Source organism: Cetorhinus maximus, chromosome 7 (genome assembly GCF_964194155.1).
Source record: "Cetorhinus maximus chromosome 7, sCetMax3.hap1.1, whole genome shotgun sequence".
Lineage (NCBI taxonomy): Eukaryota > Metazoa > Chordata > Chondrichthyes > Lamniformes > Cetorhinidae > Cetorhinus > Cetorhinus maximus.
The window spans coordinates 18,721,175-18,745,913 of NC_135885.1; the positions used below are offsets into that span (position 1 = coordinate 18,721,175).

The window sequence follows — 24,739 nt, forward strand, 5'->3', positions numbered from 1 at the left end:
GGCCTCAATTGATGGTGGAGTGGGAAGATTGTCCACGGCTCTTCCTGCCACAGACTTAATAAAGGCGCAGGCGGGAAGGTAGCAGAGTCCCCACCAACCATCCTCCCGCCTGATTTAAATGCCCCTGCCATCTAACTCATCACGGGAAAGGGCACAAGATTCCATTCAAAATCCTTCATTTTGCTGAATACAGAATCACGGGGGGAGGGAAACCTGAGATGCAAAAGGCATCATGGTAAATTTGTATGCCGTAGAATAAAATGTCTTCCTTTTGCATAACTTAATTTGTTTTGCTTTCAACTGGAAAATCAAATTTCGCCAAGTTCAAAAGTGGCTCTGCTACATAAGTAAACTTTTAAAGGCTGCTTTTTAAAAAAAAAATAGCTTTAATGAAATCTAAAAACCACACTAGTCAAGTTGCAAATGTTAAATATTCTCCAGGTTTATGTCTTCTTATGTGATTTAACCTGAACTTGATGGTGTATGTATGGAATGGAAATCAATAGTACAGAAAGTTGGATGGTCTATGGGCAGTGTCAGTTTTATACCTGGGCAGCTCATTGAACATCCATCCCATTATGTGCACTGCACCCTCAATATAGGGCAGTGCATTGTAATGCTTTACAACGCTGATGATCATTAGGGAGATGTTCATGCAGAGCCACTCCTTTTCTGTTGATAGAAGAAGCTACTTGACTCTTCATGAAGCGGATCCTGATGAATCATGGGAAAGCAGCTCAGGCGAACTGGAGCGACGGGGTCGACTGGCAAGTGAAGTTGGCTGCCTTTCTGCATCTACCTCTACCGAGAAATGTGACATCTTGGACAGTCTCCACCTGAACTTCACACTTTCCAACAAGCTTAGGTAACCAATGCCCTGATGTTTACACTTTGTTCAATTGTTTCCCACTGGTTATTTGTTTTATTTTTTATTCTGTTTTCTCCCCTCCTCTCACAAAGGCTTTAATCGTGCTTGACACGGTCCCATAGGTGAAAACCACACATTACCTTACTTAAGTGGCCATTGTTTATTTGTGTAACTAGATAGTCACAAAATCTGTTGCCTAGCCTCTGACTCCATCCCTCCAACCCAATGTCTGAGGTTTATGTACATGCAAACATACAAATTAGGAGCAGGAGTAGGCCATCTTTGCATCCTTGGGGTATTATTTGACCCCAAGCTGAACTTCTGACCTCTTATCTCCTCCATTACCAAGACCACCACTTTCGACTACTGTAACATCATTCATCACTGCTGAAAGCCTCGTCTATTCCTTTGCCACCCTTAGGCCTGACTGTTCCAACCCTTCATGGCCTCTCACCTTGCACCCTCTGTAGACTTGAGCTTACCCAAAACTCTGCACCCTTTATCCAAACTTGCAACAAGTCCTATTCACCCATCATCCTTGTACTGGTCTACATTAGCTCCCAGTCCGGTTACTCCTCAATTTTAAAATTCTCATACGTTTTTTTTTCAAATTCCTCCATGGCCTCACCACCGCCCCCCCCGCCACCCAACTCTGTGACCTCCCTTCAACCCTACAATCCTCTGAGATCTATATTTCTCTAAGTCTGGTCACTTGTGCATCCCTGATTGTCACTATTCTAATGGTTCCCATACCTTCAGATTCCACCTCCAGGCCAATCCTCTGTAAATGTCTTCACCTCTCCTACCTCTTTCTCCTCCTTTTAAAATGTTCCTAAAGTCCTCCTCTTTGACCAAGTTTTTGGTCACCTGTCCTAATATCTCCTTACGTCTGGTAGCCGTCTTGTTTGATAATGCTTCTGTGATGCACCTTGGGACAGTAAGGGTGCTGTATGAATGCAAGTTCTTATTGTAAGTACTCTACTTGACCATCAAATGTGGTTTCAATCCTGCCTTTTAAGTCGTCTACTGACATTTTCTTATAGTTTTTTGCATAGTAATCATGGGCAGAATTTACCACCCCTCACCAACAGGGTTGCGGGGGTCTCATATAATTCTGTGGGTGTCCTTCCTGCTGCTTACAGGCCTGTCACCGACATGGCAGTGATTTTACTAGGGCAGGTGGCGGGGGGGTGCTTGGGTGAGGCCTAGGGTGGCCTGCACGCCCTCACTCAATTAATGGCCACTTTAGGCTGCAATCTTTAGGCCAGTGGGAGGAGATCAGATCAGTTATGTAAGGACGCCCGGCAGGTTAGTCTGCTCGGGCCTCAGGAGGGAAGGAGTGGGGGCACCTTCTTCATGGGCCCTCTTTCCCGATCAAGGGCCCTGCCCAAGGTCTGCGTTCCCCTCCCCCGACCCCATCACCATCTCCTCCTCCACCACCACCACCCCCCCACCGCCCCAACCAGGTATCCAGCTCCTGCTGGCATTTGCAACCTGACACCCGCCCCCACCCGCTGCAGCTCCCCACCCTGGAGTTTGCTCTTTTGCCTTTGCTGATAGACCCCCGGACTTAGCTGGTCTCCTGGCACTTTGCTCTGTGGGACTTGGTGTAGCCCCAACAGTGGTCATGGCTCCTGATGAGGGGGCTGCATTTTGTTAAGAAATTAACGAATTGAAATTGATTCTTGATCAATATCTTATCCTGGACGTTAATGATGAAAAAAGTAGCATTACAAGTTCAGCCTGACTGAAATCCCTGTTATGATCTCCAATCATGTAAGTTCAAATTGTGGCCTAAGATATTAGTAACAAGCTATTATGAAATTCCTTTATGTCCTCTTTATCAAATATATTATTCCATTCATTTTAATTAACATAATGCCTTCTTTAAAGGACCTGACTAGGGAATCTCAAGCATGTTTGTGCTTTTGAACGAATGCTACATTGCGTGATTTCAACCCTCATGACAATCAATGTTAACTTCGTTAACAAAGGTTTTGAAGAAATTTGCCTCTTCTTGCTGAAGGTGGCAGTAGTGGATTATCAAGAAAAGAGTGGTGGTACTAGTGAGGTTACAAATTCACACTGAAAATTTGGTTAGTAAATATAAATGAATTAATGGATACCAGCATTGCCGAGTTGATTGATGAACTGAAGTGGCACAGTTTCAATAGTTATTTACATTTTAGTTTTTGGAATGAAATGCAGTTTCTGTATAACCTACACAGCTCCTCCTCCAATTAATAAATGAATTAGTGATTTCACTGCCCCAAATTATTGCTATATTTATGGATATCAGTGCATTCTATTTTGAACACTATAGTATAAATAAAATTCAAACTGTGGCCCTTTGAACTAACTCTTTACATTTGCAGATATAGACATATATTTGTATACATGTAATATTTATGTGTTTGCATGCATGTATATATGAAGTTAGTTGTTGAAGTATTGCTATAAGAGAATGAAGAGTGTCCAGGGTAGGAAAGGAAGGGATCACATGTTATCTTCAATGCCCTGGTGAGGTCGTTGAACTTCCTTCAGGACTGCTGCACAGCCCCAGAGGTGAGGGATTTGACACGTGGTACCACTTTCCTCTAGATGGCATGGATGTATTCCTGGCTGACCTGTTACCACCCATATCTTGGTGTCTGTGCCTCCTGACTCCAATTTCCTTGAAGAGGGCTTGGAGGCTTTCTTCTCTTCCTGTGCACTGCCATGCCCTGCTGCATTTTCTGGTTGCTTGGTGCAGATGCTGCTGTTGTAGAAATAATTCTCAAAGTACAATGAAAAGCTTGATGAACCACCACTGAGTGAAGTTATTTGAGAATCTTGTGTACGAGACAAGTGCCTTGGACAGGATTTTTGCTTGCGAGGTGGGCAGCTCGAGTTGGGGCATTTCCTAGCTCAGAGCACCCGCCTTGGGGAGAAAAGTGCCCAGAATGGTGCAAGTTTCATTCTGGAAGGTTGGGTGGGTGTGGGATAGGGTCGGGCCCACCATCCTGGATGCAGATTACAGGCGCCCATGAGTGCCAAGGCAGGCTGGTTAAAAGGCTTCGTCCCAGTTATGTTGTCAAATATTAGTCCCTCTAGTCTTCAATCCTCACACCACTTCACCCACCACTGACTTGTCATGTCCCATCCATGCCAACTCATGCCAACCCTTGCACCCAACATCCCTCAATTGCACCCATACCCTCCATGCCAAACCATTTGCAAGGCCCCTTAAAGCCACATTTCAACTTAGTGTCAACTCCCACCCATCCCCATGGGCCCTTATGTCCCCTTTGCCACCTTAGTGCCAGTGCATGCCAACTCATATCCCCCATCCACCACCCTTTGCCCTTACACCCACCATGCCAACACACCTAGTGTCTATCCACCATAGGCAGATCTCAGGAGCGAGGCTGAGATGAAATGAAATAATGTTCTAAATATTTATTACAGACTTTACTACATAAAGTAACTCCCATCTGTGAAAGCCCATTCAATACATTTAAATCCCCTCGAGTACTTAATCCTTATAAAAACACGCATTTGTATTCATAACCCCACATTAAAGACAGCTAACCTTTTAATAACCTCTTTCAGTTGTCAATCAAACTGTGAACTTACAGCCACCCACTGTGATAACGATAGGTTGTGGAAAGCAGTCAAGCAATGCTACAATAATAGCACTTAGGGTACTGACAACAAACATCTATTGAAACTGCTAGAACAGATTTTCTTTACTCAGACACAGACAGGCAGTTTATTTTTTTGCGATTTTAAAAGGGATTTAAATAATGTGACAGCTTGAAAGTTCTACATAATTTATCCACCCATCAATAGCATTTAAGGCTCCACCATAAAGCTGTGGAACACACACTGCATGTTGAGGCTGTTCCCGGAGCCGAAACTAAGGTCTGCTTGTCTTGAGCATTGAGTTTTTAAATCGCACAGCCAATTTGTAATTTGGGCCTGGGTGCTTCATGCCCTGCCCCCTTTCCCCTACCAGTGAAAATGGAATCGGCTGGAAATGTGGGCGGGTCTTCCGGACCCAGGTCCTGTCTGCCATTTTTAAAAGTCCGCCGACTCTCCACGACTCAATGAAAATCTGGCCTTATATTCTTTCCTCGTTGCCTCCTGATGCTGAATTTTGTAGGCTGTATCGTCCTTGTAAAGGTGACTGTCCAGTTTCCATGTGCTGCAGGTAATTACCCCTAAAGGTGAAAGCCTTTCTAATCGGCATAACACCAGTGCGTCTGTGAGGAAATCTCACTGCTTTGCGTGCATTTTGTGACTGTCAAAATCAAGCACCGTCTAGGAAGTGGTATAGTTCCAAATTGTTCTGTCTGACTTATTTCATAGTAGGGAAACAGCTGTAAATTTGAATAAATAGGTTTCTCGATCAACAAAACTGCATCAGCAAGAACAGCCCTGTGACTTCCAAGATAAAAATAATCGCTGAATATTAAATTTCACCAATTACATTCTGGAACAGCTTTTATCCCACTGAGGAAGGTAACAGCAAGGAAGTGTCACTAGCTAGATGTTCTTGCTACTAGATGTCAATAGACTCTGATGAAGAGCTGTACATCAGTAATGGGTAAGGTAAGAGACAGCTTAATGGGAAGTGCTGAGTCAATGCAAAACGAGTGTAGAGCAGGAAGTAATTACACGAACACAGTAGCTTGGGGAAATACAGCTGTACCTCCAGAATAAAGTAAGATGTCGTCAAATTGAGAGCCTTTGCAACCAACCTTTTGAACTATTCAAGACTGCAGTCGCGTGTTCATGCATGTGTGGTGCTGAATTAACAGAAGGTAACGGCCACAATTGCTAAAACCTTGGCTTCACAAGTTGATCAAAGAAAAGACACGTGCTCTTGTCCTTTACTTGTGATATTTAAACTGAATAGATTTTCCACAGATTAATAGATGTACCTTTGCGGAAATGATGACAAGAGGCCTGGATTTGGAAGTCCCACCCTCAAACCTGGCTCCCACCATTTTCACAGGGGAGGGGGAAACAGGCCCAGGTTCAAGTTTACACTTCTGTGGTTCATGGAGGCAATTGTACATGTTAAAGTGCAGTCAGATCCAATTTTGGCTAGAGGTATGTCTAAAACACGGTGTGTGCACTTTAGACTGGGTAGGAGAAGATCTAAAGATGTCAGATTTCTTTGGAGAGGTCAGGTACCCTTTTGATGTGGTCCCAAGACACCTTTGGGATTAGTAAAGTGCTTTTTGGGAGTAGTAAGGCATCATTTGGGAGAAGGTAGGTGCTCTTTGGGAGTGTTAAGGTGCCTTTTGGGATTGTTAGAAGTGTGAAGTACATAAACTCATTAGAACTGTCAAGGTAGCAGGCAAGCTGTCAAGGAATTTAAATCTCCTGCCTTTTAAATAAAAAAAAGGCAGTCTGCAGTGTTAAAAAAAATAATTTTTTGCTTTTTCACTGATATAAGCCTCATGGTTATCATTACAAGATTAGTGCTGCATGACTGATGTCACAGCCTTTCATAACCACAGTAGAGTGATTGCTGGTTCAATTTGATTGACAGCTCCAAATGCTCTTTGAAGTGGGATGATGAATACAAATGCTTCTTTTCATAGGGGATTAAACACATTTAAATGTAATGAATGAGTCTTTTTATCAATGAGAATGTTTTTTGAAATAGTGAATTAACCAATAGGCACTTAAGAACTTTATTTAATCTCAGCATGGGTCCTGAGGTCTGCCCATGGTGGTTGCTGGGTGAGTTGGCATGGAAGGTGTAAGGGCAAAGCTTGGTGGGTGGGGGAGCATGGGTTGGCATGTGTTGGCACTGAGTTGGGGGCATAGGGCTGTGAAAGGCCATGGGGTGGGTGGAGGGGCATAGGTTGGCATGGAGGGTATGGGGGCCATGAGGTGGAGGCCATGGGTTGGCATAGATGGGACTTGGGGTGTGTATTGGGGGTGAGGGGGTGTGAGTGGTGAGGGCTGTTTTTTGTTTTGTTTATTTCAGTAGCCTCGACAAAGTGCCGGTGCACTGATGCCAGCCTTTTGCTCAGTCCGCTCTGCACATGGCAGCCTCCAAACTCTTACTGGGGTCGCTGCCACGACTCTTGCTTTCACCCACTCCCCACTCTCGACCCGGGCACTTTTTCCTGGATCAAGATTTCAAAGCCGGGAATTGTTCCGGCTGTGCTCCCAACATGGGATTGAGAGTGTTTTCTTCATCCTGTGAAACAGTACCTTTGGAATACTGAAGTGGTAGTGACAGGCTAGATGTTATTACTGTAAATGTTTTTCTAGAACTGTTGCTAATTGGGTTTCTGCTGGGAATTAATCTTTCTAATGTGTTTGATGGAGATTTTTAAAATTATGAAGGGGTTTGTTTCTACTTGTGGGAGGGATCCAAATTATGCCCATAAGTACAAAATAGCCACAAAGTTCCTTCACTTGGAGAATGGTGAGAATGTGGAACTCACTACCCCAGGGAGTAATTAAGGTGAATATCACAGATGTATTTACAGGGGAACAAGATAAACACATGCAGGAGAAAGGAATAGAGCAAATGCTAATAGGATTAGGTTGGAGAAAGTGGGAGTAGGTTCATGTGGAGTCTAAATGCTGGGATAGACAAGTTGAGCTGAACAGCCAGTTTCTGTGCTGTGAAGTCTATGTAATATATGGAGAGGGCCTACAGAAGGGCTGCCACATAGGCCATACAACATGAGGGACTCTCATGGCTCTGTACTTACATATTCAATGGTGTCTGCGCACACATCTGCAGCGAGATTGGCACCCCACATTGACAGATGAATAGCACAGGTGGAAGTCTGGTGAGTGGAATGTGGCATTTCATTTAGATAGTCATTCGTAGAAAAAAAAAACATACAATCATAGAAACTGGAGCAGGAGTAGGTCATTCGGCCCTTCGAGCCTGCTCCGCCATTCAATATTATCATGGCTGATCCTCTATCTCAATGCCATGCTCCTGCTCTTTTCCCATGCCCCTTGACGCCTTTAGAGTCTAGAAATCTATCTATTTCCTTCTTAACTATATATAATGGCTTGTATTATATTTAGTAAATTAAAATTATTTTATTATATTTAATAAATATAATGTGCTTCATTTGAATGGTTCTCGCTGGAGGTCTGACTTCTGATTGATATGTAATGGTTAAGTTTGAGGCTTCTTTTTGGCTTTCTGTATCAACTGAAGAGGAAGCTAACTTTAAGACTAAGTAGTGCATCGAAGTACGATACCTTCCCATGTTCAACAAAGGCAGCTTGTATTTATATGTTGCCCTTACCATAGTGAAATGTCCAAGGCACTTCACAGGAGCATTATCAAATAAAATTTGGTACCAAATCACACAATATTGTTACATATTAGGTTAGATGACCTAAGAAGGAGACACCCTGACAAGGTGCAACCCTTGTCACGTTGTTTAGCTCAGGATCTTTCCTCACATGATTAAATAAATTGGGTATAGCTTATGGCAACATGAGATTTGTGGCTCAAGCAACCAATGGCCCATTCTCATTGCATTTTTCCTTAACATTTTTAAATAAAGGAGAAAATGATGGCTGTACACAACCAATCAGTCAACACCTATAAAGAATAAAGGCAGTTTATGATGTGTGGACCCTTCCCCACTCTTATGTGGTAACTGCTTCTCACCATGGATAAAGGAGAAATGTGACAAATTCTGTCCATAAATTCATGCAACACTCAAGTACTGTAGGCTATTCAGCCCATTGTGTCTGTGCTAGCTCTTTAAGCTATCCAATTAATCCCACTCCCCTGCTCTTTTTTTCCCTAATGCTGAAAAAAAAATCTTCCAATATTTATCCAATGTCCTTTTGATAGTTGCGACTGAATCTGTTTCCACCGCCTTTTCAGGCAGTGCGTTCCAGGTGTATTGTTTGGAGTTTAGAAGGTTAAGGGCTGATTTGATCAAAGTTTTCAACTTAGTAAAGTGAACAGATAGGGTAGATAGAGAGAAACTGTTTCCACTGGTTGGGGAGCCTAGAGTTAGAGGAATAATCTGAACATTAAAATTAGACCCTTCAGGAGTGATATTGGGAAAAACAGCTATCCACAAAGGGAGGACTTTGATCCAGGTTGGGAGCTCCTCGTTGCTATCAGTGTCAGTGGGGGAGGGGTGATGGGTACATTGCCAGCAGCTACCAGAGGCCCAGGATCAGCGATGGAGCCAGGCCACAGGTGAGTGAAGGTGGGATGGGGGGGGGGTGGGGGGGGGGTTGCAAGGAGTGGGCCACTGGCTAGGGGTGGGGGCAGGGGTCAGAAGAAAGGGCAGGGGGAGTGGCTCTCAGTGGGCCTCCTTTCTCCCGATGCTGGGCCCCTCGATCAAGCGCAGAGTGCCTTTGAACGAGGGATTACCACACTGAGAGCAGCAAGCACACTCAACAGGGTTTGCATTCTGGGATTCCCACGTGGCAACTGCTGTGCCCACTGCTGGTTGAATACCAGTGACAGCAGGATGAGGCCCTTAAATAGGCCCAGTTAAGGGCCTCAATTGCCCTCTGGACAGGAACTGTCAACAAGCCTCCCCCACCTCATGGACTTAATTGGGGCAGACATGGGAAGGGGGCAGGTTCCCACACAGCAGTCTCTTGCCCAATTCAATGCCCCCCTGCCTCCAAACTCCCCTCGGTGGGGGGGTGGGGGTGGCGGCATTAAATTCCGCCCAAAGTGTGGTGGACATTTGGAGCGCTGTTCTGCAAAACGGCAAATAATGCTGGAGCAGTTGTAAATTTTTTATCTGAGATTAATAGATTTTTGTTAACAACAAGGTATTAAGAACTGTGGGTCAAAGGTGGTTTATGGAGTTAGGTCACAGATCAGCCAAATCTCCTTGAATGGTGGAACAGGTTCAAGAGGGTGCTAATGGCCTCCTTCTGTTGCTAAGCTCCTAGATCATAATAATCCTTGTGTGCCTGTATAATAGGTGAAGGTTTTGGGATAATGTGCATTCTTTTAAAGTCAGGTTTAAACTGTGTTACTGTCAATCATAGTCAATAAGGCATGGACTGTAAACTGTTGAATGTATCTATATTTACAACTCTTTTATTTGTTTCTTTTTTTTGCAGATGTGTTTTAAGAGTCCTGAAGATTTCCAGCCTCTTTATCTTCGTAGTTGTTTGCTCAGTAGGTGCCCTGTTATCCATTTATTTCGCATAGAGCCAGCTTTACTTAGCTTTCCCTCGGCATGGCTACACGATTAAAAGCAGTAACTATGCACAAACCCAGTTAGTTAAGGCTACTGTTACTACTCTCAAACAGGCATTATGATTTGGGAATGGTGGTTGCTTAATGTATCACTGTGCTGTCTGATTACAACCCCTGTGAAGCTGCTTGGGATGCTTCACTACGTTAAAGATATATAAATGCAAGTATTTGCATGGTTTAATGAACAACCAGCAGATGCAAATTATACTGCCAGCTGCAATCATGTAGGAACCAACATAGGAGCTCCACATATAAATGTCTGACTGCAGGCAGAAAACTCCTTTCGCAAGATGTCCAATTATTAGACCACATTCAGAGGCATTCCTGCTCTCAACATAAAAGAGTATCAAAAGTAAGAAAGCTTTCACAGGTGCTCCCTGACCACCTTAAATAGGGTGGTGTTGTACTGGTGTGAAATGTAAGTGGCACGAGACTAATGAAGAGTCTCATTAGACTCGAAACATTAACTCTGTTTCTCTCTCCATCGATGCTGCCAGACCTGCTGAGTTTTTCCAGCTTTTTCTGTTTTTATTTCAGATTTCCAGCATCTTCGGTATTTTGCTTGGGAGTGGCGGGGGGGTGGGGGGTGGGTGGTGGGGCGGTTGTATAACAGGGCATTGAGATGTGTCCTTCCATGGATAAAATGGTCAGTGCCATGGGTTGTCATATCACCAATCAAACGAAGGCAAGCCTTCAACATTACTGTGGGACTCTGGATGCCAAAGTCTGCCACCTTAAATAGGTCGAAATACCTTGGACCCGGCCTTACACACTTGCACTGATCGGCATCAAACTGTTCTCCAGCACAGTGGTAACAGTAAAGTGCAACCATAAGAGGGGTGGTAGTGAAAGGGGTCATAAAAGTGCAGGCTCCAATCAAAGTGCTTCGACTTCTTGCCCACAGCCCACCTCTGTGAGTAGCCTCGCTCTGCCTCTTCTCCTGAGTCTGTTCCTGCACAGGTACAGGCGGAACCATTCTTTGCTGGGGTCCTTACAGGTTCCAAAACCCAAAAAGACATCAGGCAAGATCAGCGGTGCAGTCAGAGCGGGGTGGTGAGCAGTCTGCCTCTATTTCTGCTGAAGCCACAGGGATTGCACCATGTAGGAGAAGCAGACAAGTGAAGAGTGAGGTTTTGTAGTTGTGCTAGGATCTGCACAAGGGTGTGTGAGAAACTGTTGTGTTGGTAAGTTTTTGTAACTTATTCACGTCACAGATGTTATTCTTTTTCACCATTGCCCAGTTTTGTCCATGTTAACTTAACTTCTAACATGTTTGATGAATGTGAGGACATGAATTCATGGGGACCGATGGGAGGATGTTGAAAGGGTGGCAGTTAGTTGCAGGACTGCTTTGTGTCAGTGGCATTGGTGGTTGGGGAGGACGGGGGAAGAATGTCTCTTGCATTTTCAACCGACATGAATGCACTGGTACAACACAAGTGAACCTTACAGTAACACGGGCATCCCTGGCCTCCGGGGCAAACATGTGAGCAGCTGGGGGGCTGTATTGTCCTCATTATCCAACTCCTTTTCTTCCTCCTCCTTCCCCTCCATATTTCTTGTAGGCGCCTGCAAAACAATCTCCTTGTGGTTGATGAATAATCTTGATGGGGGTGCCTGGATTGCCATGTTCGTGCAGTCGATGGTACCTGTGAGATGCCAGCCAGAGCTGTACTCTCTTCTTCTGACTGGCATCTTCGGTGGCAAAGTTGACGTAATTGCCAGCCCTGACAAATAACCCATCTAACCACCGATCCGCCTGTCTAATGTACCTGTGGGCAGCTGCCTGGGAATTCCTGGATTGGTCTGTGGCAGAGCCTTGGCAGGATCCTGGCTGGACGGCAGTGATGACTTTGACAGCCACTAGTAATGTGGGACCACCTAGTCCAGAAGGCAGCAGGTCTTCTCCTCGGTGGCTGCAGATGCCTGACACCAACTGACATGACGTTCTGAGCACCTTGAGACACTGGTGAGCAGACATGTCAAAGAAACTGAGCCTCTGGCTGCCCTGTAAATCCTGCCTCCTGGGTATTTCCGCCTGTGTGAAGCCTCTGTCTGCTGGCCCCCATTCTGCTGGTCCTCTTGCCGCTCTGTAGCTGTAGATGCTGCTCGTCTGAGGTGCAGCGTAAGGCAGCATAAGCAGCACCGACCTGATGTGAGTAATGTCTTAACTACCCTCTGAAATGGCTGCAAGCCACTCAATTCATGGGCGAATAGGGGTGGACAACAAATGCTGGCCTTGCCAGCGACACCCACGTCCCATCAAAGAATAAAAAAAAAATCACACATCCAGTGGTGACATGAGCAAAACCCCTAAGGAGTAGAAAGTAACCTTTAAATGTTACAACATGAACGTAACCTCTCAGCAAAAGCATTGTGGGCAAACTTTATTCCACTCGTAGCAAAGACAGCAGCTGTGACTACTGAGTATTGATTGGCCTCTTTGCCAGAGATTACTCAGCCCCCTCAATTCCCACTGTGTTCTCGCCTTGGGCGATTCATGGGCAAATTTCAGGAATCCTGGAAAATCCGTGGACTTGATGTTAAGCTGAAAGCAGTGTGTCAATATCGCTTCAATTGAGTGATTAGCGTAGGGAAATTGACGACCCGTCTCTTCTGCGGGGGCTGCTTGCACACAGCCTAACGCACTGGAGTCGAATGCAGGAGTCAGCAGACTAGTTTCCTGTCGTGCTGTTGGTTTTAACACCCCTCGTGCATCCAAACCCCCATACTCTTCCACGTTAAAAACCCAACTCTTTGTCACGCAGTTGGATTAATCTTGCTCATGAAATGTCCCTTTTCTCGCCCGTCTTCAATCTTTAAATATCTGAAAAGGTTCAAAGAAAGTTTGAAAAAAATATCATTTATTTTTAATGCCCCAGATTGCTTGCAGCAGTATCCTGGAGGCTCCTGGACAATCCTAGAGAGATGGCAACCCTGGAGGTCCAGCTGGATTTAAAGCTCAGTGTGTTTTCAAGCAGACCGCCTCTTGGGGCTAGACATTGGGATTTATGATGTTGGAATAAAGGGAAAAGTTGGCGCAATGACTGTATGTGATTGTGTGTTGGGTGTAGATGTCTGATTCAGTCCTTCAGCCACACTACTGGTCAGAGTCCAAAGTGAATGCATTTGAATCCAGCAACCAATCTTAACAATGACTTCAGACCCTGAACTGGGAAATGGGGCTTTTAAAGTGGAAGGAAGATGAATAATTAGACATTAGCTTAAAAATTTCCTGTTGATGATATGCTAATATATTCATAATGCATTATTTCTTCTGCCTTATTACATCAACTCAGTAAATAGATTGACATAAATTAACTGACAGGAATTACTGTGGATATCAGGGATTTCTTAATGTATTACATTAGTTTTTCTGCTATTTTATTATGGTGGCATTATGGTGATAATATATGGTTCACAAAATCACACAGACAAAATACTAGAGTTGCTGGGAATCTGAAATAAAACTAGAAAATGCTGGAAATGCTCAGCAAGTCAGGCAGCATCTACGGAAAGAGAAACAGAGTTAACAGTGTGATTTTAATGCCCCAACCCCTACTCCCCGCCGATCCAGTGAAAATGATGGAACGGGATGGGTTAAAATCATCTGAGTCCACTTATTGGCCTAGAAACGGTACCCGTCCTGGCTGCTGACATTTTACTCTGTCATACTGCGACTTTCCAGGTTTCCCTGCTGAGCACTGATGTCATTCCCGATGGCTTTAGATGGGAGTCAATTCTGCTGTTTACAAATGAAGCCTGAGAGTCAAATATCCATAATTCCCAGCTTCCAAATTTAAATTAACCCCAATGTTTCAGGCCAATGGCTTTCATGCAGTTTGATTTGCCCACTAATATCACCAGCAGTAACATCCTGACTCTATAAATATTGCTATTTAGAGAATGAACAATTCAGAGCCTTCGTGCTCATGCCAAACCCTCCATTTTTTATACCAATTTATCTTCACTGATTGCTATCTGTTAGCTTCTGTATAAATTGTACCAGTTGCTCAGGATGTCTAAAGTTGGATAAGAAGTAAATCAGTGTGCCAGCTTGTTAGTCATTGCAACTATTTCGGTAAAATATTTTGATATTGGTTTGCTTGTGACCTTCTGAAGATTAAAGCCATTCCTTTCAGTCCCTACTCTACTTGTTTTCCTAGGTACTGACTCCATCCCTCTCCCCAGCAACAGTCTGAGATTCAGCCAGCCTGTTTGCAGTCTTGGTGTCACATTTGACCCTGTGATGAGCTTCTGACCTCATATTTGTGCCATAACTAAGATGATTTCCACCTCTGTAACATTGCCTGACTTCACCCCTGTCTCAGCTCATCTGCTGCTGAAACCCTCGTTCATGCCTTCATTACCTCTAGACCTGACAATTCCAACACACACTCAGCTGGTCTCCCATATTCTCTCTTCCACAAACTTGAGATAATCCAAAACTCTGCTTAAGACCAGTGTCTTAACTCGCAATCAAGTCCCATCCCACTGTCACCCCTGTGCTTTCTGGCCTACATTGGCTCCTAGTCAAGCAATGTCTTGATTTTAAAATTCTCATTCTTGTTTTCAAATCCCTCCGTGCCCACAACTCTCCCTATCTTTGTAATCTCCTCTACCCCCACAGCCCTCGAAGATACCTGTGCTCCTCTAATTTTGGCCTCTTGAACATCCCTGATTTTAATTGCTCCAGCCTTCAGCTGCCAGGGCCCTAAGCTCTGGAGTTCCCTCTGCATCTCTGTACCTCACATTCCTTTAAGACTCTACTTAAAACCTATGTCTTTGACCAAGCTTTAGGTCATCTGACCTAATATCTCCTTACGTGGCTCGGTGTCATATTTTGTTTTATAATGCTCCTGTGAAGCAGCTTGGGATGTTTTATTATGGTTAAAGTGTTATATAGATATAAGTTATTATTGTTGTTAACCTTTGAGCTGAAATGAAAATAGTTTACAACTGCTACATTTTCTAATTATCCCAGGTTTTATTTAGCTCTTATCCGGATCATGGGAACCCTAGCCAAATGATAGCTGTTTCACCATTCGAAGGCACACGTATCCTTTTCCAGTACAAGTATTCATTTGATTCTGCATCACACGTAGCATCCATTATGGATGTAGATCTTTTGTGATAGCACAGTGATTAAATTAAAAGCCAGAACACCTGCTTAGAAGAACTTTGGTAAAACACTACTCGATTAGTGATTTGGCTTAGAGATGTTTATTTTAACTTTTTTTATTAATGTCCCTGTCACAAGTTTCAACCATGTTCCTTGGTTTAAATAATACTGACAAGACTTTCCTGTCAAGTTAAAGAAAAACATGTTTTGCTGAACCGGGAAGGTTTATAATAACAATTTATTAACCCCGGCTGTCTAAAGGTGAGGGAAGTCTACCTCATGAATTTGCAACACACAACTAAAAGAGAATTCCATACCTTCTGGTGCTGATACATCAGTGGCCATTGGATCCTGCTCAGCAGTCAAAACTTTGGCTAACGTTTCAGTCAATTCTCAGTTTCTCTGTTAGAATTCCTAAATTGTGCAACAACTTCGCGATGCTTGCACCCGGTTTCATCCATGACAACTTTTTAGAACTCCCTAATGTTGTCCGCAGTTGGTGGAAGGCACGCTAAATGCATCTCCATACAACCCATTTAGAAAATTTGCTGCCCACTGACTTCCACTGATCAATGATGCCTCAGTAACCAGCCTGCCATCGTGCAGCATGTCTCTTTTTTTTCAGCAGTACTCAAGTTCTGTACATCCAAGAGACTATTTAAATGATTTGGACAGAGTGACAAAGTAAGGCTTGCTGATAATAAATTAGTGGAGGTGGTGATAACCTGCAAGAAAAATGCAAGATTGGCAAGGGCACATAAATAGCTTTCTATTAATGGGCAGATAAATGACAGATGTAGGGAATTGTGAAGTGCTACATTTTGGGGGAAAAATACACAGTGAAAGGCGGTGTAGCCAGAATGGAGGAACAGAAGGATCAGGGATGTGGATGCATTATCCTTCAAAGAGTGTAGGTAGAATAAGACCAGAAAAAAGCAAACGGGATGTTCAGTTTTGTTTAGAGGGGCACAGAACGCAAAAGCAATTAATTGATGTTAAATTGGTCTGAAAAATAGCTTAAGGCACAGTTGGAGTATTATAAGCAGTGCTGGGCACCCCATAATAAAAACAATATCGGAGCGACGAAAAAGAGATACACGGAGAAGATTTGCTAGAATGATGCTAAGATTGAAAGGTTATGGTTGTAAGGGAAGACTGAACATTAAGTGGTAAATCTAAAAGAGGTTTCTTTTAAATTATGGATGGTTTTGAGTGGGTAAATGGTAAGATTGTTTCCACTGGTTGGAAAATCAATAACAAGGTGGCAAAAACTGGTAATTATCATTATCATTTGAAAAATGAAAAGGGCAGGAAAAAGGATTTTCCTTACACATTGCATTATTAGCACCCGGAATGACGAACAAAGCCCTTCAATGTGTCCTTTATGCATGAGTTGCATTGTTAGTTTTGTTATTACCTGATACAGTAAAGTAATGTTTCACGGCATTTATTTAGATTGTGAAATGAAGCTGGATCTAGTAGAATGGCAATGGAAGCCGTGGCTATAATGTTAGTTAAAGGGGGACTGGATTTGGATTTGTATTTGTAAAGGAAGAAAGATTACAGAAAAAGGGCAGAGAAATAGGTTAATAGATCCAGTGATAAATGATAGCATCATTATGGGCTGAATGGTCTCATTCAATTTCTGCTGCTAAGATTCCTGGTTTGGAAGTTTACTGAACCAAGAACCACCTGAGTTAGGTCTACACCCTTCAGTCCACTGAGTACCAGTATTGATAGTTTAACTTTTGGAAGACCAGCTCCTATAGTGTCTTATTTACGAACCTTACTGGTAGTTTTACTGCTTGCTGTAAATTTTGATGCAATAAAGTACTGTTTCACTCTCTGTGTACCTAGGTCATAAAATACGTTTGGATCCATGCAGTCACTTTAATCATAGGCCAGGATTTTAAGGCCCCGCCCGCCTGGTGGGATATTACTGTCCTGCCGAACTAAATGGAGATTTAACTGCCTCCTCACCACACTCGCTGGGAGGAGACACGCCACAGCGGGGCCGTAAAATCCTGGCCATAATCTCTTTTGAGTCCATCACATCAACTCCAAAATTATGAGGGTTCTTACATTTTTTACCTTGGCGTTTTGAAAGGGAGAATTTTCCGTCTGTTTTAAAATAACTGAAAGACTACAAGGCAAAACTGTTTTAAATAGTATCCACAAATTGAAAAAAAGTGCATTTTGGAGCAGTTTGCCAAAGCAGTAATTTGTGTTTTAAAATCTCATTGGGCTTTTGCAACTAATGTGCAATTCCAGTCACCCGGCCCCTGGCCTTTCAAACAGTTATATTCGGGAAACCCAAGTTAATTGCACCACTATATTTGGTTTCAGCAGCCTTCACAAACCTGCTGGGGAAAACAATCCGTAAATAAGATGATAAAATCTCCCTACAGGGACATTAATGTGATACTCCCTGCCACTAACAGAGGCCTGGCAAGCATAGAGTGTGATAATTAAGCAACTGTGACGTGGATGGCCAGTGAGCCAGATGTGGAACTCTTTAAGAATCGTTGGCACTGGATAATGTAACTTTTTGTTTTATGTGTTGTGTAGAGATTGCCAGTTGTGCTATTCCTGGACGTTTGGTCTTATGGCTATTGCTGAAGTCTGTAAATGTTATTGTAGTTATTTTTGATGGATTCTTGCTGAGGTTGCCAATGACGACTACTGATGGCTGTAATTTTAATTCGACCAACCTGATTATACTGGTGCTTGAGACTGAAGCTCACGTATTGGCAATGCAATTGGAAATTATAGAATTATAGTGCGATGCAACACAGAAGGAGGCCATTTGGCCCATTGTGCCTGTACCAGCTTTTGGGAAGAGTTATCCAATTAGTCCCACTACCCTGCTCTTTCCCCATAGCTCTAAGTTTTTTTTCCCCTTTCAAGTATTTGTCCAATTTTCTTTTGAATGATACCACTATGTTGAATCTGCTTCTGACACTCTTTCAGGCATTGCATTCCAGATCACACCTCTATGTGTAAAACAATGTTTCCTCATGTCACCTCTAGTTCTTTTGCCAATCTCCTTAAATCCGTGTCTTCTGGTTACCAATCCATCTGCCATTGCAAACAGTTTTTCCTTATTTACTCCATCAAAACTGTTCATGATGTTGAACGGTGTTATCAAATTTCCTCTTAATATTCTCTGATTTCAGGAGAACAACCCCAGCTTCACTGATCTTTCCTCTTAAATGATGTCTCTCATCCCTAGTACCATTCTGCACCCTCCCCAGTACAACACTGCAGCTGAGGCCTAACCAGTGTTTTATAATAGTTTTGCATAAATTCCATACTCCATTTCTTAATTAATAAAACAACTGATTGTATATGCTTTTATTAACAGACTTCTCAATGACCTTAAGGTTTGTGCACACACCCCAGGTCTTTCTGTTCCTGCATCCATTTTAAAATGGTACTATTTCATTCTTAATGCTGTTCCTCATTCTTCCTACTGCAATTTATCACTTTACATGTTTTTCTGCATTAAATTTCTTCTGCCATATGTCTATCCATTTCATCAGACTGTATGTCCTTCTGTCGCTATCCTTATTATTGCTTGCTACATTTCTGAGTTTTGTTATCTGCAAACACCACTGTATACACCTCCCCCATTCTGAAAAACAGCCATTCACCACCACCTTCTGCTTTGTCCCTTAACCAAGCTAATATCTGTGCTGCTAATGTCCCTTTAATACAATGGGCTTTAATTCTGCTGACCATTAATTTTAGATACACCACAAAAACTTGTAGGGCAGAATTTTTCTGTCGGCGAGCTGGGGCCAGGGCCCCCGATGTCATCCCGCCCCATTTAAATATTCAGGAAGGCGGGGGGACAGCGTGATCAGCTGTCCGCCTGCCAGCCTGTCAATGGACAATTGAGGCCATTGACAGGGTAGTTAAACCAATTGAAGGCCCTGCCCGTCCAACCTTAAGGCTGGTGGGCAGGCCAGGAGCCCCAGTGGGCTTCTAATAATACATGAAACCTCATCCACTGGCGGGATGAAGTTTCATGTCTGTTTAAAAAAGTTTAATAAAGTTTTTGTGATATTTATTAACATGTCCCATCTTGTGTGACATTGTCACAAGTGCTTCCCATCAGGCTGCCCACTTAAAATGACGGCGGGGCCTGTTTCGGTGGTGGCAATCGGCTGCCTGCCCACTGCCGAGCCAGTGGGGCCCGCCCGCCTGCCCATCAAGGGCAAAATTCTGCCCATACTTTTTTTGCTAATGGTTCTAGTACATCATATTTTATCAACATCTTTTAAAAATCAATTTACGAAGCATCAACCACACCATCCTCACCCACCCTCCCTATTATTTCAAAGAACTCTATCAATGGTAACCTGAGACCCTAATGCTTAGCATTGATGATTCATCATTGTTGGACTCATCTTCAGAGCTGGACACTATGGAGTAAAAGGTTAGCACCAGGAGCTCATAAAGCTGATGTAATGATGATGTAACCACAAGATTGAATAACAGAAATCTGGGGGAAGGAGAAATTCCAATCTTGTGCAGTATTCCCAATATGCACATACTAACTGTAAATAAAGAGCAATGGTTCTAACTATCTACAGTCTTGAGCAGCTTACTTTGAAAGAACAGAGAAGCCCCAAAGAACCCCATCTAGACTCTGGACACATGACGAAACATGGTGGTAGTGGACAGCAAGTAAAAGACCTAGAAAAAACTGCAAGAACTAGCTACAGAACTGGCAAGTTAAGAGATCCTCAAAAGGACAAAAGGAACATATTCAAAACTCACCAAAAAGTCAGAGCATCGCGGGTGCAGCAGATGCAAGCTGACCCACAGACCCGGAGTCCAGACAGCAGTGAGCACAGGTCAGAATCTAGAAGCAACACCAGTGAAGCAGCAACTATTCCAGGGCTTGGTACAAGCATGGAATCCACACTACCACTCCCTGAACCATTCCAGAGCACTGAAGGATCGAATTAGACTCAGTACTGGGACAATCGGAGAATGAGATTTTCCAGTTATAAAACCGCTTCTGGTTTGCACAAAAAAGAACAAAAAGATCAGGTCAGTATATTACTCTATGCAGCTGGAGCTATCGCTGTCGCTGTAATAGCAAGGCTGGGAGTTGTTGAGACTTCAGCTTCTTATGAAGAAGTCTGGCAAGCATTTGATTCGTATTTCAGCGTTCGCAAAACTTAATTATAGAAACTGCAAAATTTAACAAGCGAAAGCAAAGACCAGGCGAGAGCTTGGATTGATTCATCAATGGTCTATACAGGCTGGCAGAAATTTGTGACTACAGAATATTGAGGGATGAATTGATTTGTGATCGAATAGTAGTTGGGGGTCCTAGATGAAACTCCGTCGGATCGCTTTCAGACGAGAGAGGATTTAACTCTGGTCGAGGCACTACAAATTGCAAGGCAAACTGAGCTCAGAAAACAAAATGAGCATTTGTTCACGGAGGAGGTGAGGTCCCATGGAAAAGAATGAGTGAGGCCATTCAGTATGTGGGCCATCAGAGGAAAAGCACACCAAAGCAGAAGCCCACGAAAATGGGGAAAAGTGTGCCAATCGCCACCTGGAAAAATAGGACATTTTAAAACCACCTGCTGATCTAAGACACTGACAACCTGAAAAATGAAGGAAAAGATATTAAAGCTAAAACACATACAAGAACTGGAAGAACTACAGAGAAAGGAAGTAACTTTCCCAGGGGAAGTAAATGAAATAGAAAATAAATACTGGTGTATTAAACTTGAAATGGATGGTTACCCCACAGTTTAAATTCGACACATGGGCAGGAGTTTCCATCTTATCTGACAAAATAAAATGGCCCAGGGACATTACATTACATTACAGCCTTCATCTATCAAGTTACAGGGTCCAGGTGGGACTATGCTGAAAGTCATAAGCCAACACATGGCAAAATTCAAGTACAAAGACACAGAAAATGTTGAACCTCTCCATCACCCAGAATGTTCTTTACTAAGCAGGAAGGCCTGCTTAAAATTAAAATTAAAGCTAATCAATGAAGTTTATGCGGTTGCCGATGAGCATAACACCAGTGTATTCAGGAATGAATTTCCAAGATTATTTACATAGGGCTGGGAAGACTGAAGACTGAGTACCATGTCACCCTAAGAGCTGATGCTAAACCAATTTGCCTCTTCACACCGAGGAAAGTCCTTCACCCACTCTTGGACAAAGTCAAGGGTGAAATTGAGAACATGCTACAGCAAGGGGTCACCTCACCAGTTAACATGCCAATAAACTGGTGTCCAAGAATGGCCACGATCTCATAGCCAAATGGCTCAATGAGAATCTGCATAGATTTAACTCAACTAAACAAATCAGTGGAATGAGATCTACCTGACGGCCCAGTGGATGAGGGTTTTGCCAAACTAGCCAAGAGTACCCTATTCACCAAATTGGATGCAAACAGCGGACTTAGACAATTGCCTCTGGACAAAGAATCCAGATTGCTGATCACTTTTATAACACCACTTGGTCGTTATTGCTTTAATAGATTACTATTCGGAATTGTTTTTTCTCCTGAAATATTCCAGAGAACAATGTCTCAAACCTGAGAAGGCATGGAAGAAGTAATATGCCATATGGTTGACATACTTACACATGGCTCCATGAGAGAAGATTATGACCATAGAGTTAGAGCAGTTCTGAAAATCTTTAAGGATGCAGGCCCAACATTGAATGAAAAATGTGAGTTCGCCAAACCTAAGATTAAATTTCTAGGTCAAGTTGTACAGGCCTCTGGAACAACAGTTGACCTAAAGAAAAGATGATCAGAGAGTTTTCACAACCCAGGAACATGACTGAGCTTCAGATTCCTCAGGATGGTCAACCAAGTGGGCAAATTCCTGCCAAATTTGCCAGGTGTCAATGAGCCTTTGAGACAACTGTTGAGATGACGTCAACAGTAGTGCTACATTGTGGACCAGCAAAATGCTTTTGAGAAAATCAAAAGTCTTTTAATTTCCTATGAAATTTTAGCACATTACAACCCAGAATTACTGACCATAGTAACAACAGATTCATCCAGGTCTGGTGGTAGTATTATTTCAAGTACAGGGGGATGGTAAACATAGACCAGTTTATTACACCTCAAGGTCACTCACAGACACAGAAAAGATAGCTACAGGTGAGAAGGAAGCATTGGCAGCAACATGGGCATGTGCGAAATTCTTGGACTACATGATAGGATTGCGGTTCAGAATTGAAACAGACCATAAGTCACTAGTCACTCTTCTGAACATGAAAGAGACTGCAAAGATGCCATCTAGAATCCAATGGTTCAGATTAGGATTAATCACATATGACTTCATAACAGACTGCATTCAAGAGAAGCACCGGATGATAGTAGATACACCTTTGAGGATACCAGTTGACAACCAACCTGGTGGATTTACATTTCATCCGGAGGTGAAAGCGTCTACGTCTATCATTACTCAACACTTACCAGCTATTGCAAAGAAGTCACAGTGCAGCAGCACAATGATGAATGCGTCCAGATAAGAAATACTGCCTGGAAGGATGGCCAGGCAATCTATACTCCCAAAAACCCAGTACTACAACAGTACTTAGAGCAGAGAAAGCACCTCACAATTATTGATGATTACCTCTGAGTGTTTAATGACTAAATAGTCATTCCAAGAACACTTTGGCTTAATATTCTTCAAAGACTTCACCAAAGTCACCTTCGGGATAGCAAAATGTTGAACGAGAGCCAAGCAATCAGTCTGGTGGCCAGGAAGAAGATTGGGCAATTTTGAATTGGGAGCACAGCTGCTGTGAGGAAGCAACAAATGTTTGTTTGGGGATGAGGGGGAAGAGATAATGATGATGGGGTTAAGTCAGAGTCCAGAGCACAGCTGAATCTGTAGTTTTTGGGATCTTTTATTGTCTTTCATTCCCCAAAGGCTCCTTGGCAAGAGGAGGGTGAGAGGCAGCCTGGTGAAGGTCTTTAAAATTATGAAAGGGCTTGATAAGATAGACATGGAGAAAACATTTCCACTTGCAGGGGAGGGCCTTAAATATGAGATTGTCACCTAGGAAATTAAGTAAGAACCTCTTTACTCAGTGAGAATGTGGAACTTCCCACCACAAGGTTGAGGCGAATAGCATAGATGCATTTAAGGGGAAACTAGAAAGGAATAAAAGGACATGCTGATAGGACAAGATGAAGTAGGGTGGGAGGAATCTCCTATGGAGCATAAACAGACATTTACCAGTTGGGCTGAATGACCTGATCCTGTGCTGTAAAAAGTCAATGTAAGCTACATAGGTGTGAGACAATGATGGGGGCAATTCAACAGGGAATGGTGGTAAACAGGTAGGGGAGGTTTGGGCAGAGGGGGTTTGTGGAGGGTTGGAGGGTTTGTGGAGGGTGACGGGCTTTGCGGAGGGTGGTGTGGGGGTGGGGGGTGGTCACTAAAACAGAACACCTATATTTAAAAGATGAAAATTAAGTTTGAAATGACTTAGCTGTGGGGAACGTATCAGTGGTTTTATTTTTACAGGCTGATACCTTGGCTTTCTCCCTCTTTTACCTGCTATTCATGGGGATGCTTTCACACACGGAGGCTGCCAGGGAAACAGGGAAAACTGCGCTGCCAAAGTACTTTTCTCCCACATCGGCAGCATCAAAGCCCAGGAGATGCGAGGCAATCCTGGAAGCCTCCCAGGCAACCCTAGCACTGTGCGTTGAGAATGTGCTCCTGCGCTGCTGTTCGGGCTGAACTCCTTTGCTGACACCATAGTTGGCCTTCAACAATGTGGCAGCACGATCTCACTCCAGCTACCCCTTCTCCTCAAGGAGTCAGCCAGAGGCCCTCAGGCACCCATAGGAAGGAGGTTCAGCAGGTGCACCCCCGAGGGTCATACACCCAGGTGATTCTGGGAGTGTCCAGCCCATCTGAATCCCCTCTTCCTGTGACCCCAGCAGCTCCAGCTCCACAGGTTGAGGAGGGTGCCACTGCCACACAGCAGGACACGGAAAGCAGGCTGGAGCCCTCCAGGTCTCAGCCCTCCAGAGGACACCCATCAAGGTCATCACAGACAGGGCGTAGCAGTCAGCAGGCTGCCTCCACCTCCACTGTGGAGGTCCAGGGAGCACCAAGATATAGCGGCAGGGTTAGGAAAGTCAAGAAGTTGAAGTTGTGCAGCCTGGGCAAGTGACAAGTGACAAGTTAGTCACTTCTACATAATGTTCACTATTGTAAATAAACTCCCAACAATGTCTCCCTGCCTATGGCTCCTTGTTCTGATGAGCAGTGTTCTTGTCACTCAGATGTGAAACCTTTCTGCACAAGATAAAAGCAGTTGTCTCAGTCCAGGGCCTCTTCCCTGTGATTTGTGCATCCTTCAGACCAAAGTGATGGTCTGGCCTCACTGGACACATTAGTGATGCCTGCACCTCGCTGGTGCTTGTCATTGCTGCCAGAATGTTGTGGGCAGGTGTCACAGAGTTCCCTCATTCTCTCTGTGTGCTCTCAGCACCTTTTAAGGC

The 24,739-nt window shown here is 43.6% G+C and overlaps 1 protein-coding gene across 2 annotated transcripts in view; it reads left to right on the plus strand.

The window, feature by feature from the left end:
• The window catches only part of oca2 (oculocutaneous albinism II), a 573,569-nt gene that overhangs the window by 161,502 nt on the left and 387,328 nt on the right, over window positions 1–24,739 (plus strand). For both annotated transcript variants that reach the window (XM_078544815.1, XM_078544816.1), the window contains exons 4-6: window positions 683–865; window positions 9,953–10,010; window positions 15,076–15,148. In XM_078544815.1, the coding sequence (XP_078400941.1) occupies window positions 683–865; window positions 9,953–10,010; window positions 15,076–15,148 (314 nt within the window). The remainder of the gene's footprint in view (window positions 1–682; window positions 866–9,952; window positions 10,011–15,075; window positions 15,149–24,739) is intronic.